We start from the raw sequence: 19,521 nt of genomic DNA on the forward strand, positions 1-19,521 counted from the left end.
ATTAAGTGAGTGCTAGAACAAAGTTAAAAAACTCAAATATTTATTACAAATTCAAAAAGTGCAAAATAGAAGTCATAAAATGCAGATGCAATATTTCAATATAGAATGATCAAGAATTATTCTAAGTTCCAAAGAGTAGCAAAATAAATAAGAAATTGGACAGCACCCATGAGCATTGGGAAGGGCTCTTGCTCACCCCCAAATCTGAGGTTTTATACAAAAACCCTTCTCATAGGACTACATAAAATGTGCAGGTTCATTATGATGTGAGCAAAAAGAATACACTTTTGACAAATTGAAGCACAGAGCATCAGGGAATCATACTGCCATACCACCCATGCATTATCCCACTACATGAATATTGATGAGTCAGCCTTTCAGTCCCCCCTATGCTACTGTCATCCAGAGATGGAAAAACAAAACAATACATTATTGTGAATGAAAGTAATACAGTGAGCTGGTGGAAGATGCCTTGAACAGCTGAAGCATTTCTGAACCCATGTTGCAGAGGATTTGAGAATAGTGACAATGTCATTTGGAAATAAACAAATATAACTGTGCTTGACTGAGTACATTAGTATAATAAACAGAGAAAGTGCAGGGTGAGATAACCATTTTAAACAATGTGGCATTGAGGCCTAATTAGCATAAGCCAAGAAAAGGCACTTTAACATGTCATAGCAAAATCGTTTCAAAGCGAATACCATCACATAAGTGTACACGTGCTAATTTGAGTTTAGATCTATATTCTGTACAATGTTTATAATGCATAATTTAAAAGGGCACAAAAAAACACCGACATTGGCAAGATGATCATTACATACCTCAAGTATTTAATGTCTTTTTAGAAAAATATGCTTGGTCCCTGCTTCGCCCACATGAGTTAAGGGAGGTGGAGGATTTCATTGTGTGTGCTTTATTTGTATAGTTTCCAGGACAGAATTCAAAACAAAACAATGTTCCTGAGATTCTGACTCTCTTGGTGGGATTTAGGGCCAGATGTAGGAAGCCTTTTGCGCCTCACAAACTGCTAAAAACGCAGTTTGCAAGGCGCAAAAGGCTGAACGTGATGCAGAATCACATTTTGCGAGCAAAATGTGATTCCGACTCACAAATAGGAAGGGGTGTTCCCTTCCTATTTGCGACCGCATCGCGATGTAGAGTTGATTTGTGACCGCGAAAGCAGTCGCAAATCAACTTGCAGTTACCATCCACTTGAAGTGGATGGTAACTCATTCGCAAAAGGTAAGGGGTCCTTTGTGAATGCTCACAAAAATATTTTTTCAGAGCAGGCAGTGGTCCTATGGACCACTGCCTACTCTGAAAAAACCGAAACAAAAAGGTTTCGGTATTTTTTCTTTTTGCAGCTCGTTTTCCTTTAAGGAAAACGGGCTGCAAAGAAAAAAAAAAAAATGCTTTATTTAAAAGCAGTCACGGACATGGTGGTCTGCTGTCTCCAGCAGGCCACCATCCCCGTGAGTGCCTAGACTCGCTATGGGGTCGCAAACTGCGACCCACCTCATAAATATTCATGAGTTGGGTCTTTGCGACCCCATAGCGAGTCGCAGAAGGTGTCTGAGACACCTTTCTGCATACCAGTTTGCGAGTTGCAATTTGCGAGTCGGAAGGACTCGCAATTTGCAAGTCGCAAATTGGTTTGTAGCTACATCTGGCCCTTAATCCTCTAGACTGTGTATGTTGGAGATGTCTGAGATGAGCGCTTTTGCCAGTATCCTATATTTTCAGGTAACCTTCTGTATTTGTGGACTGGACTGCACGTGAACATTTACTGGGTCATGGCAACAGTTACTGGGTTTACTGATTCACAGACAGAACCAAGGGCTGTGCCAAGACTGTGGTGCACTTCAATTTGGCTTCCATTGTTCCACGCAGATCTAATTCTCCCTTGGCCTGCATCTCATTTTGTTCATCTAGTCAGCCAGACACCAACCCCAGTGGGAGGGAGAGCTGCCATAGAGCTGGTTTAGAGTGACCACCAGAGTGGGGCTGAGAGCATCCTACTTGACAGAATGCCAAGTCCTGCTTGAATGTCACATCCTGCTTGGCAGGTGTTTTGGATGTGGCACGTGTGGCACTCTTCAAAGAGGCCTCCCCTGTCACAGGCAAATGTTAGCAGAAACTTGGGCAGGGCCCTTTTTATCCTGACAGTCCCCAATTGCAGAGGGACTCTGATATTACAGTATCACAGCAAGTTTGACAGGTCTGCTGGGATATTGATCTAATGTTTGGGGCACACCTCTAAGGAGGGAAAGAGACTAATACTACAGTTTGTGTGTATACCTCATATTAAAGCTACAGGGACACAGCAAGGGACATGAGGCCTTCTCCTGCAGATGCCCAGGTTACCAGTGACAATTAGACATGAACCAAAACCCATGAATCTCTAAGTGCCTCCCCGGGTGTCCTGTGGGCTTAAGAAGTGTAGTCTACTGGTGGATTGAGGCTTAAAGGACTAAAGACAGACGGTAAGATCTTTGACTAGGAAGGACCTGGTTAGTGTATTCAATCTATGCTCCATCACTGTCAGGGTCAAATTGCACCTAGGCCCTGTTCTACTGCTACCACTGACTATCATTGGCTGTGTGTGCCTCGTGCCGCTATCTCTACGTAAAATTTGGAAAATAGATATCTCCGGTTCCCCTTATTGGATTTTTGCCATTTTATTTTTTCCTAATTTAATTTGGAACTTTAGTTTTGAATTTAGACTTTCTTACTATTTTAGTACTGGATTAATACTTTACATGTTGTTTCTAAGTTAAACCTGTGCCATAGCTACCAGGGGGATTGAGCTCAGGTTAATTTGGTGACTTTAAAGGTTAACTCTGACCAGGACTGTGATTATTACTTGAGGTGGGTACTCACCCCTTTACCTACTAGCCCAATTTCTTACAACTAGAATATTTTCTGTCGAGCAAGAGCTTCACTTTCTCACAATAAGCAGCTAATAAGGTCTACCAAAAGTAACAATTATCATCAGGACTTGTAATCTTCATAATTCATTTGAAGGTTGTGAAGTAGTACTCTTCTCCCACCAAACCTTTATGCTCACTGGATAGGTCTTATCCAGGAAACCATCACATTCAAATACTCAATTTTGGATTTGAAAGAAAATTAATTGTATACCTGTACCAGGCTCCAAATCACACTATCTTTTCTTGGGTGTTCAGTCAAGCCATTGTCTGCGATATATGTATCAAGATATGATAGTGCCTCAGGATCTTTTGTAAGACCGCCATAATACTTGCTGCCTACAAACCATGACTGATCTTATAGGCCATAGGTAATATTGTAGAGCAGAGTACTGAAACCCACTGAACGAGGAAGCGGAAAAATAGTGGCTTTCAGGTACTGTGTTTTGGCTAAAAACCCATTGGAGATGTCCTGAGTCATTTTATATTTTTTCCACTAGGTTCATCATTATCCTGTGCTGTAAGTATTTTATACAGCATGTGTATGTATGTTAAAATTCCTGCAATCTAAAACTATTCAAAATGAGTCATCAGATTTCAATACCAGAAAACAGGGATGTAGAACTACAAAGAACGAACATACTTTGATATTGTAGCTGATCTAAAATTGCCTTTATGTCATGTTTAGCTTCTGGCTTCCGAGGATATTGAGCCTGTATGTATTGGTCACTCCTAAAGGGAACGGCACGTGGAACTGTCACACCTCGCTTGGTTTCTGCATAATGCAGGAGCCAGTTTTAAAACCCATTTGCTTGCATATTTTCCACTGAGCTCTTCAAGGGCTAAAGAAGGAAATGCTTGAATTATCAGCACCTCACCTCGAGGTGCACTGCAAGAATGGTATCAAGCAACCCAGCAGACATGAACCAGAATATTGCTTTCATGCTATCTGTTATATCCCTTTCAATCTGGTTTTTAAAAATATAAACCCTTTCTGGAGGGTTTACCTCTCCGTCTGGAGTTCTATCCTCTATATGTCCTTTAGTGGACTCAACTCCAGATGCTCTTAGAGAGTCTGGAAAGCTGTTGCCATTACTGCTGCACTATGCAAAAGCGTTATCACCAAAGTCACATTCTGCAGAGGTATCTATAGTTAGCAGGGCATGTCTCTTTGTTAGTCCAACAACTTTCTTCTTTTTGAAGCGAGTCCTAAAGTCCCAAACCTTCTCTTCCTTCTTTACACTAACCTCAGTCTCATGGCCTGGCCCACTTTTCTGCTCAATATTTGGCTGTTTCTGTGACATTCAGTCTATCCACTTCTGGCAGCCCTTTTACTGTCAGAATCTTGACCAGAGCAGGAAGAACAGCCATCAGGATACTGATACAGATCTAGTTTCCTAATTTGATCATGGTCCCGTAAATTATATACACCCCGGGTATAATTTGCTGTGGGGCGATTTTTTGTGTCAGGATATGGTGGGTACCTAGACACTGCAAACCAGGAAACCCCTTCATAAACAGTGGGGTCCCATTCTAAAATTCTAAATTAAATTAGATCGTTGACCAACAAACCAAACCTAGTGTTCCCGGTAACCTAAAGTCATGTTAGCACACATATTTAGTTGGCAGCTATGCAGGTCTCTATGTATAAAAGTTGTGTGTTGGGATCTACATGCTCAAAACTGCACCCGTGAATACAAATTTCAAAAGTGTTTGAAGCATATGCATTTACAGCTAACTGCATCTTACCAACTCCCCTCCCCATTGTTAGGGACTCCCCTAGCAATTAGATGTTATGTAACTGGAGCCCTGCAACTTACTCCTAATGATACAGGAGCAGCCTGTGCCATTTTATAACAAACATTCAATAAACATGAAATTCAAAATCCAGAAGTTATAAAATGAAGAGTAACCTTTTATATGTCATGCACCTGACACACCTATGTTGTCTCGTGAGTGTGTCATCCAGAACTACTGAAATATCTACAGTAGATAATCCATGCCCGCGAATGGGTGGTAAATTATATATTTTTTTTAATTTTCCAAGGGCAGCAGGGTTCGATTACTAGGCTCACAATAGCAAGGACTCATTCATTTTGATAACCGGAGTCAGAAAACTAGTTGGACTGAAAATCGTACGCAACCCACTAAGCAATTATTTCACACAATATGTTTCAAGTAGCAATCAGTCCAGTGAGACATGAAAGGGGATGTTAGTGGAACAAAAAAAAAACAGTTTTCATAAATAATACACTGAACGAGCACTAGAAAACAGAATATAGATTTCAAAATATGTATTTTAAAACAAACTCTAATCTAGTGCACACTATACGAATTGACCTCACAATAAAAAATATTAAGGCAGCAAAGAAATTTAGGAGGAGATTACATAGCAAAAATACAACATTGTTGCTATGACATCTATACCACCAAGACCCTCAATTACTATTTCTAAGTGCTATACTATTTCTAGTGCACTAGCAAACAAGCCTATTCAGAGTTTCAGAGCTAGTTCGCACCTGAATACCTGATTTCAGAAAAATATGTTCTATTCCTGGCTCATAAAGACAGTTTTGTGTATGTATGCTAGGCACAACCAACAACGCAACCAGCCTGACAGCCAGCGAAGGCAGATTGCTTCCCAGAAACCTTCAATTAAAGCACATGCATGATTGTGCATGTCCCCCAGCCACCTGGCAAGAAGAGCCTCTCTGCCCCTTACCTCTCTATGCACACATGTTATATGATTATTCAGACGTTTGTTGAAGACTGTCAGAAAGGTGTGTAGGAGAGTTAGGTGAGTCATTTTGAGTTGTTGACAGAGGAGTCCCAAAGTTTAGGAAGAAAATGATGTACAATAAATAAAGTGCAAGCACAAGGGGAAGATGTACTACAGCAACAAATTGTTAATGCAGTATTCAGGCCCACGGAATGGACAAGCTCTTCACCCACATAAGACTTGTGTTTCCTCTTTTCAAAGACAAAGGTTGACAGCAGGACTGCACTCTTAAACACAGTACGTACAATCAGTCGGAGATCTGAAGGCTACATCTAGTATCCAACATTTTTTAAAAAAAATGTTGGAATACACAACCAATGAAATTGTTTAATGATTACAAAGTCTAATATTTAACATCCTTTCTGGGAGACTCCACTTCCTCATAAATGTTGCCCAAATAACATCAACTCCTCAGCTCCTTGGCAGGAGTAGTTCTGCATGGCTGATTCCTAGCACAGATGAAACATGCGGTATCCACTATATGCTATGGATTATGGTAAAGAAAATCCATACCAGAGTGGCATCTTGGGCTCATTATAGTTGAGTATGCCTTATCGCGATGCAAGGGTAAAGCTAATTTTTAACAGAATCGGTTTTCATTTGTTTTCATCATTATGTGAGGGCAGGGGGGAAAAGGATTTTCAGCCAGGCTGGAAATTGTAATCTTTGAAAGAAAGTCAACATTTGATGAACGTATGTACTATCATCCATATAGCATAAATTGAGTTTGTTAGGTCAACGAGTTGGTGACAAGGGGCAGAATAAATTGAAGCATAGATTACTGTAAAGAACGTTTGGGACACTCAGACATATGTTTCCAGAACACACACTTTAAATAAGGGTTGGATGAAGTTTGAAGTATATATCTATTTAATAATGTAACAATTACCTTAATCACTGATTGGACTTGTATTTCCTTTTCACCTCTGAAGGTGGTGGTGTTGCATAAAATGTACATAAGGTTTATGGTTGGAACCTCTATTTTCACTATCCAACAGATCTACATGTTAAGAGCTGATACACTGCTTTAGATGTTCTGCATTCTGTACCCGTTATATAAAAAATCCAAAGATTTCCACCAAAAAAAAGAAAGGCACAGACATCTACAGAAGGAGTGGGAGACCAGTCAAAGTTTGCACATACTCAAATTACACTATTAGATTGTAGAAAACAGATACAGTTTTGAGGAAAGTGGAAGCACAATGTTAAGTTTAGCGGAAATCAACATTTGGAGAAAGATAATTTCTTTATTAGTTCCTCAGATACAGAGACCCCATCTGCATCGGTATACCAGGTCCGAGTCACCAAATCAAAGACTCCCGCCATTCTGTTAGAAATTGGGTCTTTGGTTGACAGTCAGGTTACCCCCTGTTCAAGCAAGGACCCTAACTCTTTTCAGGGTAAAAGAGAATCACCCTCAGCTAACCCCTGCTCACCCCCTTGGTAGCTTGTCAGAGCAGTAGCCTTAACTTCAGGGAGCTAGGTGTAAAGTATTTGTACTAACACACACAGTAACTCAATGAAAACACTATAAAATGACAACACAGGTTTAGAAAAATAGGGAATATTTATCTAAACAGAACAAGACCAAAACAACAAAAATCCACAATACAAAAGTCATCAATTAAAAATCAAAAAGAATCTTCATGTAGTTTTAAACACACACTAACACTGTTAGTGTGAAAATGTACCTTGGGTGCGTCAAAAATCACCCAGCACGGGCGACTGTGTCAAAAAGAGCTTGCGATGCTTGTGAGTGAAATCAAAGTAAGATCTTGCATCGTTTCTCCTTTCGTCGGGTTAGGGCACATCGTTTCTTCTCTCCGCAGGAGAGCGATGCGTCGATCCAGTCACCACTCACGGGTCCAGGTAGGCCTTGTGGTGTTTTTACACGCCCAGCAGCGTTTGCGTCGGAAATCCAGCTACACAATGATCCGAAAACCACGAAGCATGGGTTTCGATCTCCGAGTTTCCATCAGCAATGCTGTGCATCGTTCCTCCAGCTCCGTGCGCCGAATCTTCGGTCGCATTTCCGTCGAGTGACAATTTTCAGCCGCAGAGCTGGCGGCGTGGCGTTTCTTCAGCCGCAGATCGGAGTTGCGTCGATGTTTTCCCTGCACGGCGCTTCCTGCATGGATTTCTTCCTCTTAGGCTGCCATCTTCTCCGTTCAGGGTCCCAGGAACTGGATGGGCACCACTTGGCAGAGTAGGAGTCTCTCCAGAGACTCCAGGTACTGGCAGAGAGAAGTTTTTCCTGTCTCTGAGACTTCAAACAGGAGGCAAGCTCTAAATCAAGCCCTTGGAGATTTCTTCTCAAGATGGAAGGCACACAAAGTCCAGTCTTACTCTGGCAGAAGTAGCAACTACAGGATAGCTCCACAAAGCACAGGCAGGGGCAGCTCTTCTTCCTCAGCTCTTGTCCAGGCAGAGGTTTCCTCTTGTTTCAGAAGTGTTCTAAAGTCTGTGGTTTTGGGTTCCCTTCTTATACCCAATTTCTCCTTTGAAGTAGGCCTACTTCAAAGTAAAGTCTCTTTTGAATGTGAAATCCTGCTTTGCCCAGGACAGGCCACAGACACTCACCAGGGGGTCCGAGACTGCACTGTGAGGACAGGCACAGCCCTTTCAGGTGTAAGTGACCCCTCCTCCCCTCCCTCCTAGCCCAGATGGCTCATCAGGAAATGCAGACTGCACCCCAGCTCCCTTTGTGTCACTGTCTAGTGTGAGGTGGAACTAGCCCAGCTGTCAAACTGACCCAGACAGGGAATCCACAGGCAGATTCACAGAAATGGTATAAGCAAGAAAATGCCCACTTTCTAAAAGTGGCATTTTCAAACACACAATCTCAGAATCAACTTTACTAAAAGATGTATTTTTTAATTGTGAGCTCAGAGACCCCAAACTCCACATGTCCATCTGCTCCACAAGGGAATCTACACTTTAATCATATTTAAAGGTAGCCCCCATGTTAACCTATGAGATAGACAGGCCTTGCAACAATGAAAAACGAATTTAGCAATATTTCACTGTCAGGACATATAAAACACATTACTATATGACCTACCTTAACCATACACTGCACCGTGCCCTTGGGGCTACCTAGGGCCTACCTTAGGGGTGTCTGACATGTAAGAAAAGGGAAGGTTTGGGCATGGCAAGTGGGTACACTTGCCAAGTCGAATTTACAGTTAAAACTGCACACACAGATCCTGCAGTGGCAGGTCTGAGACATGATTACAGAGCTACTTATGTGGGTGGCACAACCAGTGCTGCAGGCCCACTATTAGCATTTGAATGACAGGCCCTGGCACCTCTAGTGCACTTTACTAGGGACTTACTAGGAAATCAAATATGCCAATCATGGATAAACCAATTACATACAATTTTGTAAAGGAGCACTTTAGCACTGGTTAGCAGTGGTAAAGTGCCCAGATTAACAAAAACAGCAAAATCAGAGTCCAGCATACATCAACAACCTGGGGAACAGAGGCAAAAAGTTAAGGGAGACCACACCAAGGATGAAAAGTCTAACACTAACCATAATATTCTAGGTGATGATGTCCTGGTTACATAACTGCCTCACCACCTAGCTACAGAATGCAGTGACACAAGATACCATACACAACAAATGATTTTGTGGTATGTTTTAATGAGCTGGTGGCTGCTGAACATTTTTAAATAAATGTTTTAAAAAAAAAAGTCAATACATTGTCAGGGTATTAATTGCCATTCAGACTAGTGATTCCGAAAATAACCACAGTCCTTCCTCTTTCAGTGAATCGATAAGTGCATTGCCAACCATACCCTGAAGAAACTATACAGGGGTAGGGTAGTAGAGAGAAGAAACATTCCTTAAGCGTCTTGGACAGCGAACCTCAAAAGCACAGGATGATGGAATGCATTTGGGCAAAGGGCCCTCTGTCTGAGGTCAACTAAGTGGTAGCCCCTGTCTGTATATTTTATCAGATTATGGATCCTCAAAAATATTTGGTTTAATGATAGCTTGGCAAGTCTGTAAGTTAAGGGTGATTGCATTCTGTTGATACTAATTGTGACCCATTAGATCATGGATTCCAGAATTCCTGACGCTATGTAAAGCCGTAGGCCCGTGGTTTCTCATTGGGGATTCTGCTGCCTGATGTTATCTCTATATATGCCAAAGGAGAAGGGGCCGTACTTTAAGAATGGTGAAGTAAACTTTCTTGGAATAATACAAACAGCTTGCAACCACTGAACGAACCCTCGGGGAAAGGGTGAGATAGACTGACACCCTTGAAGCATCCAGAAGGGTAAGGACCCCACTATCGCAATTACCATGGATTTGTGTTCTAACTTTAAATGTTGATCACTTTTACCTGCGTGTTTTTTATATAAAGGATGTGGCATAGGTAATTTTTCCCCATACAGAGAGAATATTAATAATACTACTTATTTTATAAAAAGCATCCTGATACAATCTTATTTTAAAAGCTGATATATAAATGTGAACCCTTGTCAGCAAACACGGATGACTCACTCATGAATGTTTGTAATTAAGGGTAGTCCATATAAGCATCTCAGATGCTTGTTTTCCAAATCCAAAGAAAAGAATGAAACCACAAGCTATGCTGTAACGTCAGAGCAGGTATACTTTGGATGTAAGGGTAAAGTTTATTAGGCTTTGCCAAAGCGGGTACGTTTGACATGTTATTGGCTTTGCCAGTACTTGTATGTCTATTGCGGAGTGAGAACAGACAAAAGAATCTAAAAAATGAACGCTACAGAAGATACTTTGTCAAATTAATTTTTCAGATGATTCTGTCAAGACGCTGCTCAGTGCAATTGAGGAAAACTGACTCTCGTGCATTTGTAATGAAGGTGAACATACACACCCTAACAGCCAATAGAAACTTGGTAAGACTGCCAATGTCTGAAGGTTCCGAGAAAAGAAGCCAATGGCTTGTCGAGGCGGACCCAAAGTAAATCTGGAATAAAACAGGTTTTCCAATAACAGTGCAGCGCAAGAACACGTTAAATCTAAAAATGCTTTCCCTTATCAAGTACGTGAAGGTCCGTCTCTTCCACTGCTCGAAAATAACAGAATGTGGCAATCCATCAGAAATTCAAGAAATACACCAAGTACACTCAATTTACCGTCAGATTAAAAAACACAAATCAACGGGAGGATTACATAGAGATTGAAACTGGCTTGTGTCTTATTTAAGATATACCCATTTTATTGTCCAAAATTTCGTAATTTCGAAATTCATAAAATGTACATTAGCCAACTTAATTTCAACGTAGAACTCGTTAAGTACCTAGTTGTATTTATGTGGCAAATTCATTGGCTAGAAACGGCAAATCTAACAGTTTTTTTTGGTGAACTATTCAAGAAATCTCAGATGGTTCTCATCCGCATCTCGTGGATTAATCTCGAATGTGCCCAGCTAGTGCAGAAGAGCTTTTGGTTTCTGAATCAGCATTTTTAAGCTTGAAAACTAAGATCTGTATACGTGAGTAAAGCCTCAGTTGATTCCGGAGCACTTTACTTATCTGGCTCCCATTTGGATTGAAAAAGCCGTGGTTTTATCATAGATGATGCACAATGACAAATGTACACAGATTGAAATCGCTAGCTAGAGATGAACATTGCGGCAGCTCTATTTTGTTGCTCGGTAGATAGATATACGTTAAGTTTCTTGATTTGTAATCGCTCTGCACAAGAGGATGAACATTACTCTTTTTAATGATACTGCAAGCAGGATTTTAGTTGATATGATATACTCCTCAATTCAGTTATTTTTTACGGTCATCATATTTTATCTTCCCATCCACCAAAGGGTAACAACAAAAGAATTGTATAATTTCACAAGTGACATGAGTGCCTTGGCTGAAATTGCACAGAGTTATCGAACTTGACGCATATTGGTTAGGACTTTAATAGGAAACAAAGAAAAAATATGATTCTAAATTATGATCACTAACTACATGAATCACAAATGATAAATACATGGAGATAGTCATCTTACATGTTTGTGCCTTTGCATGACACCATGGTGTGCTGGAATAAAAAAGTGTTACGAAATTAATCGAATCAGATTTGCAGAATTAAATTATGCCAATAGTTATGGGTAATGAAAAACGATAATACAATTTTACCTCTTAGACATAAATAAGTGTTACAGAAAGCATAGTATAGACCATGTACAAATTTTAAAAAACATGACTGTCAACGGCACGCCTCCAAATACTTACACTAGTAACTTTGCGATAAATTTGAGCAGCATTCTGGCATTCGGAGTACGGGTATTCTGAGGTAGCCATTTCCAACATGCACATTCCAAAGGCATATACATCCACAGATTCATCGTAGTGCTCTTCATACATCTCTGGAGCCATAAACTCTGGAGTACCTGGAAGTAAGGAACAAAGTCTAGTAAATAAAGTCTAGAGAATTATTCTAACACTATAAATGTGACTATTAGTACCTAAACACTTCAATGTCTCGTTAGGGGTAGTAAGCGCTATATAAATATAATATACAATTAAAATTTTACAACTAAAATGCTGACCGAGTAGAATTAAACTGTGAAATGTTCATTGTCTTGTTAAAAGTGCTTAACCGAAGCTTTCTATGGGAAAGACAGACAAGAGATGAAGACTCTAATAATGTATCGAAATGTGTGTAATGTGTGCGAGATGTACTTTCCCAGGACGCAAACAATGAAGACACTCACTGGAGATTAAGATGCAACAATTTTGTTAGCTGATGAGCCGGATGATGAGGACATCGTAAAGCGGACCAAATCAACTTCGTGTGAAGAACGAAATATTAGAATTCATAGATTTGGTGTAGAAACATTATTGGATAGTGTATAAACATATGATTATTTGACCAATAGGGAATTAGGGGATAGTTTAGGTGACTTTGATGTAACAACACGGCAGAGGAGAATTATTCAGACTTATGCAGATTTTGAGAGAAGAGACTCGAGATTTTGTCATTGGGCTCATGCTCTCTGACTGAGAGACTGATGTTTTGTTGATCGATTGATGACCTGAGGACCAAGACTGTTTCTGCTTGCTGACCCATACCGTGGATAGGTAGATATGACAATGTGACTGTAATGCATTTTATGGCTTTTCTTTCTAGGTACCAACTGCGCTGTTTTTGATAATTCCGTAGCTAGATTTTTTTCCAAAAATTGTGTTCTAAATTGTTTTGCATGAAGCCCCACATGCTGATGCTAATCTGGGTTAGTTGAGGCTCTTCATATGACGACTGACAATTTATAGGGACATATGTTTGACGAGCTATCTTGCTGAATTTTATGCATCACATATCGCTATTGCAGTTGACTTTGCTATCGATTTGCACTGTTGCCTTAGAATGTGTGGTGATTCGAGCCTTGTTTAGATTGCGTTTCTTCCATCGCTTTGGTTACCAGTACTGCTTTTATATGTGTTTCATTTGATTTCGAAATTAATTTACATGACTCTAGCATTGTATATACAAGGGAAATAAAATTACTAAACTTTACTAAAGGTGTGGTTATTAATGGATGAAAGATCATGGTGCGTGATTTACTGACTATTGATCATTAAATTGACTAATAGTTATTGATTGTGTATTGATTATTTATTGATTCTGTTCTGAAACTATGGTAAGAACATCCTAAACTAGTCAAAAGGTTCATCGACCTATATGCGTCCCCTTGTAAGTTTACTTATTAAGGACTGATGCGCTAACAGTGGCAGGGGATGTCCAGGATGAAGCGTGTGAAGGCGTTCTGTATGGTTGCAGTCTTTTCTGGAGTTTGGCCATGGTTCCTGCATCCAGGGCATTGCCGTAGTCCAGTTTGCTGCTTAAGAGGGCTTCAATGACCATCCTTCTGGGTTCAGTGGGGATCCATTTGTAGATCTTGCGAAGCATGCGGAGAATGTTGAAGCAGGAGGGAGAGATGGCGTTGACTTGCTGGGTCATTGATAGTGAGGAGTCTGGATGAATCCCAGGTTGCATCCGTGGGTGTTGGTGCGGTTCCCAGTGTGGCAGGCCACCAGGAGTCATCCCATGGGGAGGGGGTGGAGCAGAGGATGAGGACCTCAGTTTTGTCGGAATTCAGTTTCAGGCAGCTTTCTTCATCCATTCGGCGATGGCGTTCATTCCTTCGGCGACGGCGTTTATTCCTTCCTAAAGGTTGGCTTGGGCGATGACGTGGTCCTTGGTGAGGGAGAGGATCAGCTGGGTGTCATTGGCGTATGAAACGATGTTGAGGTTCTGAGATCGAGCGATGTTTGCGAGGATCGGGCTGAGGGATGATCCCTGGGGTATGCCGCTGATGATTTTGGTGGCTTCAGAGCGGAATGGAGGGAGGCGGACTCTCTGAGATCTGTGTTTTGCCACAACCGCCAGGTGCACCAAATTTGTTTTTAAGTGCAGCTTTTCAGCAGGAGCAGGCTTGCAGTCAGGTGTGCTAAATTTTGTCAATGACCCATTGGCTGAATATGATTGCCAGGGACACTAAACGGTTTTTCCCCTAATAAAAACTATTAGCATGGTAGACCGCTGGTATCTCAATCACTATTTGTTTGGGTGTTAACCAGTTGGTCTTTCTTGCAGTGAAAAAAATATATAAATAAGGATTTTTATATGAATAAAACACATGCATAAGAACTGAATGTCTTAAAAAGTTTAATGATTGTGTGTACACTTCAGAAAAAATAATCCACTGCACATTAACATGGAAGGACTTCCTTGGAATTAGATGGATACAACCAGTCCATAGCAGGATAGTGAGATTACAATATTTCTCTAGGATGATCCATGAAGTGATTGACCACATTGCAAGCCAATGGCTAAAGAGGACTCACCCAAGTAAAACAATGACTTTGAGGGGGTTGGCCCATAAATGCTGCACCAACCCTTACTGCAGCTCCATGGTGTCTCATTAGTGAGTGGAAGTGCTGCACTGTGAACACTCAGTCCTACAGGGAAAGCAGACGGATGTTGATTGTTCTTACCAACTAATTCTGGAACTCATCTCTCAAGAGCAGACTGAGATGCTTTTGGTAGTCTGTCATTGGCCTGAAACTGGTCCCTAAAGAAAAGGCATTGGCTCACGCCACCTATGCATGTGCCCATTCAGAGCCTGGTAATATTGTGTAGACATGAGAGGTACAACTTGCTGCCAATTTGCCCTCACATCCACTGCATGGGAGTCCCATTTCCTATTTTGTGGTTTAATTGCTCGAAAGCTTTTAGCTGTTATTACCATATTCTGCATAGGAAATCAAAGAAAAAAGTAGGTACTTGTACTGAATCAGTTGGCAGTGACATTGAACAGTTATTTAACAAAATAATTGTTCTGATCTTCACAGATCATCCTGATACGACGACTAAGTCATCCTCTATGTCTTATTGCTCCAAAAATAGGTCGACCATCATTATGTGCAGAGTATATAAACATATAAACTGTGTCAAGAGGAGGGTTATAACCCCTTCCTGGATCTTCTGTTGGGATTCAATCTTGTGATCTAAGGAGGTTATATACAGTGTTGTTTATGAGATGAACATTTGTTGGATTTGTTGTACAATTTATTTTAACCTCCTGAATCCTATTGAGTAATTTATTGGATTTTAACAGTACAGAGTTGTTTTATTCATTAATTGAAGACTGGATCATATGTACACAAACTAGATCTAAACAATTCCTCTAGGAGCATTTTTAAGTGAGACATTGTCTGTACCGAGTTCCTAGGGGAATACTGGGTTGCCCTAAGTGGGTATATAAACAAAAGAGCCTCCCATGGTGGTTGAAATATCAGCAGCAGCAGTAAAATGGGAAGATAAACATCCCTTTATGATAAACGGAAGAGATCTGACCACTTCATATCACCTAGGTATGAAAATTGTTTAACTATCTGTGTAAATGTAGGGACTTCTATCACAGCTTCTTCTGCGCAGTTAGAAGGCTCAGATAAGATTAACCACACACACTGGACGTCTTACACCTTCTCAATAGATCTTCCATTCGAGCCTTAGAGCAACCTCCCACTAAGTGGCACGTTTAGAGCCAGTAAACTGCACAGAGTCGTAAATGGTATAAGCTTTCGACCTTGGTAAATACATGCAGGTTCTAAATTTTTATTGTTCCCAAGGCCTCAATGCTTGATGTACAGATGTGGTAATTATACTCCTATTAAGTCAAGTGTAGGCTGGTCTTTAACTTTTTTGATTAATTTATGTTTAATTTTGGCAGGCAAGATTGTAATGAACACTATCACTGAGTAGTTGCTAGACATATCACCGGTTAAAGACGTGAGTTGAGACAGCTTATCTAAAATTCATTAAGGTAAAAAAAAAAAAAAGAATGTTTCTGTCAGGAAGATCCATGGTCAGCAAAATGTGTTCAGACAGGGCATCTGTAGTGAGCTCTTTACATTCTAGCTCCTTTAGAGAAGGAGTAATGCACCATATTGTAAAGTAAACCTGGGTGGCAGTGCTCCTTAAAAAGCTGGGGTGGACAGCAAAGCAGCTAGGCCACAATTTCAGAATCGCATGGAATCCATGGTGCATCTCAGGGTATTTCAATGTCATTTCCATTCAAACACAGGTGCAAAGAAGGCACTTAAAATACAGTCCACCATTCTCATTGTTAGACTTTGTAGATTCTGCACTCCTGCTGCTGTTCCATTTATATGCAGCTTTTGATACAACAGATCATGATATTCTTTTAAAAAGGCTGCCGGAGGTGACAGGCATTTCGGATGTGTTAAGTTGACTCAAGTTCTTCCTTATGGATCAGGTATGTCCAGGTACCAGATTTTTAAAGCATGGAAAATACTTTAAACATTTTTCTGGTGCTAAGTAAAAACAGGGAAGGAAGTGTCTGAATCAAGTCACAGACAAAGTGCTGACAACCAATTTGGGGATCAGCTCAACAGGTCCTAGTTATTGAAAAGCCATACCTTTAAATCCATCCAGAACCATCCATGCCTTTAAATCCACCCAGGCTCCTAGGAAGAACAAGTCTCAAGAGACCTGGTAACTAATTCCAGAGCTTTTCACCCTCACAGAAAAGGTTTTGCCACTGGAGGTAGCCTGTTTAAATCCTTGCACAACCAGCAGCTGCACTCCAGAGGCGCGAAGACCATGTGGTGGTGATTAATTACAAACATTTTGGATCAGTGCTCAGGGCCACTGTAATGAACGGTTTGACATAGAAAGCCAAGGGACTTAAAGAGCACCCTCTTTCTTTGGTAGCCAATTCAGGAATTTTAGTGCCTCAGAGGCTGGAGAAAAATGAGGGAGGTCCAAGGCCAATCCAGCTACTGCATTTTGTATCCTTTGGAGATTCTTACGGAGACCTTCATCCAGCACCAGGAACAAACAAACGTGCAGGTAACGCAATCTGGCCTGGATCACCACCTGGTGAGCTGATTTAGAAGGAAAGGGTATTGTCCTGAGCAGTTTAAAAACCATTTAGAAGCACCGTGTTTTGATTGGTTTACCAGAGAAAAGTTCAGGTTCCAAAAAAATCTGTAGCTTTATGACCAGTTTAGCAGTAGGGTGAACGGTCACCCAGCTAATGGGCCAAAGATCGTGTGACATTGCCTCCAGTGTCATCTGCATTATGCACATACTGAGGACCAATAACAGGAGTCTCAACAATGGACAGATGTATATATTAAAGAACATGTAGCTAAATGTTGAACCCTAAGGAAATCCTTGGCTCAAGGTTTTAAACTTAGACCTATATGGTTGTAGAAAAATTGCAGGGACCTATTGGTCTGGTAGGATGCGCACCACTCCAAGTATTCCCTCCGATACCGATTTCCTGTTGCCTAGTCAGAAGGATAGAATGTGATAGTGTGTTGAATACTGCCGATAGCTCTAATAAAACCAAGGCCACACAGTCTAACTTGTCACCAAGCACTTAATAGCCCCCCAACATTACTAACAGAACCCTATCTGTGCTATGTAATGAGCAAAACCCTGACTGAACTGAGTCAAGAATTTGTTCAGAGGGCAACCAATTAAACAAGAGATGATTGATGTGTTTCTCCACTATGTTCCCAGCAAATGGCAGCAGATAGATTGGTTGATAATCTGTAAGAACAGCAGGATCTGTCTTTTCCTTTTTTAGTAACGCCACTATAAGTGCATTTTACAAATTCTCCTTGAACATGTCCATTCTGCAGTAAATTACTGAAGATCTCTAGAAGTAACATACCAATGGCTTCAGCTGTGGTTTCCAATATGATCCAGAAAAGACCCTGATTTTAGGCAGCAGCCATTATAGAACTGATGTTGCCAGGCTTTCATGGCTCTCATTTTGAGATTGGTATCGTCAATTTCCAGAAGCTCTCTACCTACCATCCTGCTCACCCCAAAAAGGCACAGGCTTTGCTTCTCCAATCCATGCGACACACGGTCACAAAATAAGATAAGGATTGCAGAATATTATACATTGTCTCATCAAAAAAAAAATAGTCTATCTGGCAGCACATGAGATTTCACAATTTGATATTCAGCATACTTAGAGCAGGAAAAGTTGCAATCTCCAACATTTCCTTTGCTGAGTTCCCAGCCTCCAGGACTTCATTAGTAAGGAAGGCTTATTTTATAGAGAACATCTGCCTCTTGTAATCCTTCAGAACCCTTTTTAGTATGTTTCTTGCACTGCAAGAGTAGTTCACATGCCAAATCCTCTTGTCTTTTGCAAAAAAGTCTAGCCTCCCTCAAAGCAGGAGATAAGTAGGAGCAGTAGGTCTGCTTTTCATGATCCTATGAAGCAGCTGGTTGTCTAACGCAGACATAACCCAGTCTGCAAAGCATGCATAGGCTTCCATTCCTGAGTACCTTACCTCCTGATGGCTCAGAATTCCTCAGCTGCTGCATTAGATTTAGGATAGCTTAGCCCATGGTCACTTCCTTCTGCAGATTAAATTTAGGCCTTTTTATAATAGTCTGTGTTAAATAACACTTACACGAGAAACGTATTGACAGATGGTCATAACAAATAAGAGGGGTAGCTTCCTTGCAGACTAAGAAGTCATCCAAGTCAAATATAATGTCAATCGTGTGGGCTTTACTGTGGGTGGGGCCCTTAAGGTCCAGGGCTAGCCCCAGGTACACACACAAAATTAATGTGTCCACTAGTGGGCTAATGGGTGGCTCAGCCCATATGTTACAATCCCAAACTAGTAAAAAGTTAGCATGCTCCAATATAAATGGGAGCACACAAGGCAGTAAGTGATCAACATAGAACTCTCCTGATCTAGATAGACAGTAACATAGGCCAGTAAACACTATGGCAATCTGTGATAGGGATAAGCAATGGTGTTGGGGTTTGAGTGCCATATGATGTCTCTCTCACCAATCTTATGGTTTGTGGAAAGTCACACCACTATAGAAAGTTGCAAGCAAACCAGATGGAAAAAACTTGTTGACCAGAAAATCTGGATGTAGTACTAGAAGATACAACATATTTTTGAAAACAAAGTATGTCCTCACCACTGCCACCCTAAGTACGATGAATAGAGCCCAAATTTTCAGCCGTCACCCGTCCTTTAGGGCGGAGGTGCCACACAAATCCCCTCCCCCACCTTTTGCTCCTCATGAAGAGTGCCTGTCAGGCTAAGCAAAGGTCAGCCTGACAGACACTCTTCATGTTCAGCTCAGGCAGCCAGGAGCGGGACATGTGCGATTTGCGCAGACTCCTAGCTGCCTGAGCTGAACTTTTGCTGGGCTGAAGAGGTCACAGCTCCTATGGGCGTGACCTCCTTGGCTCAGCAAAGGTGCCTCAAGGCCCTCCCCCTCGGTGAAGAGAGGAA

At 41.1% G+C, this 19,521-nt stretch overlaps 1 protein-coding gene across 2 annotated transcripts in view; it reads right to left on the reverse strand.

Moving 5' to 3' along the window:
* WNK2 (WNK lysine deficient protein kinase 2) overlaps positions 1 to 19,521 on the reverse strand; it is a 637,481-nt gene that overhangs the window by 409,254 nt on the left and 208,706 nt on the right. For both annotated transcript variants that reach the window (XM_069206415.1, XM_069206414.1), the window contains exon 5: positions 11,941 to 12,098. In XM_069206415.1, coding sequence (XP_069062516.1) covers positions 11,941 to 12,098 — 158 coding nt within the window. The remainder of the gene's footprint in view (positions 1 to 11,940; positions 12,099 to 19,521) is intronic.

This window comes from Pleurodeles waltl, chromosome 9, assembly GCF_031143425.1.
Source record: "Pleurodeles waltl isolate 20211129_DDA chromosome 9, aPleWal1.hap1.20221129, whole genome shotgun sequence".
NCBI lineage: Eukaryota > Metazoa > Chordata > Amphibia > Caudata > Salamandridae > Pleurodeles > Pleurodeles waltl.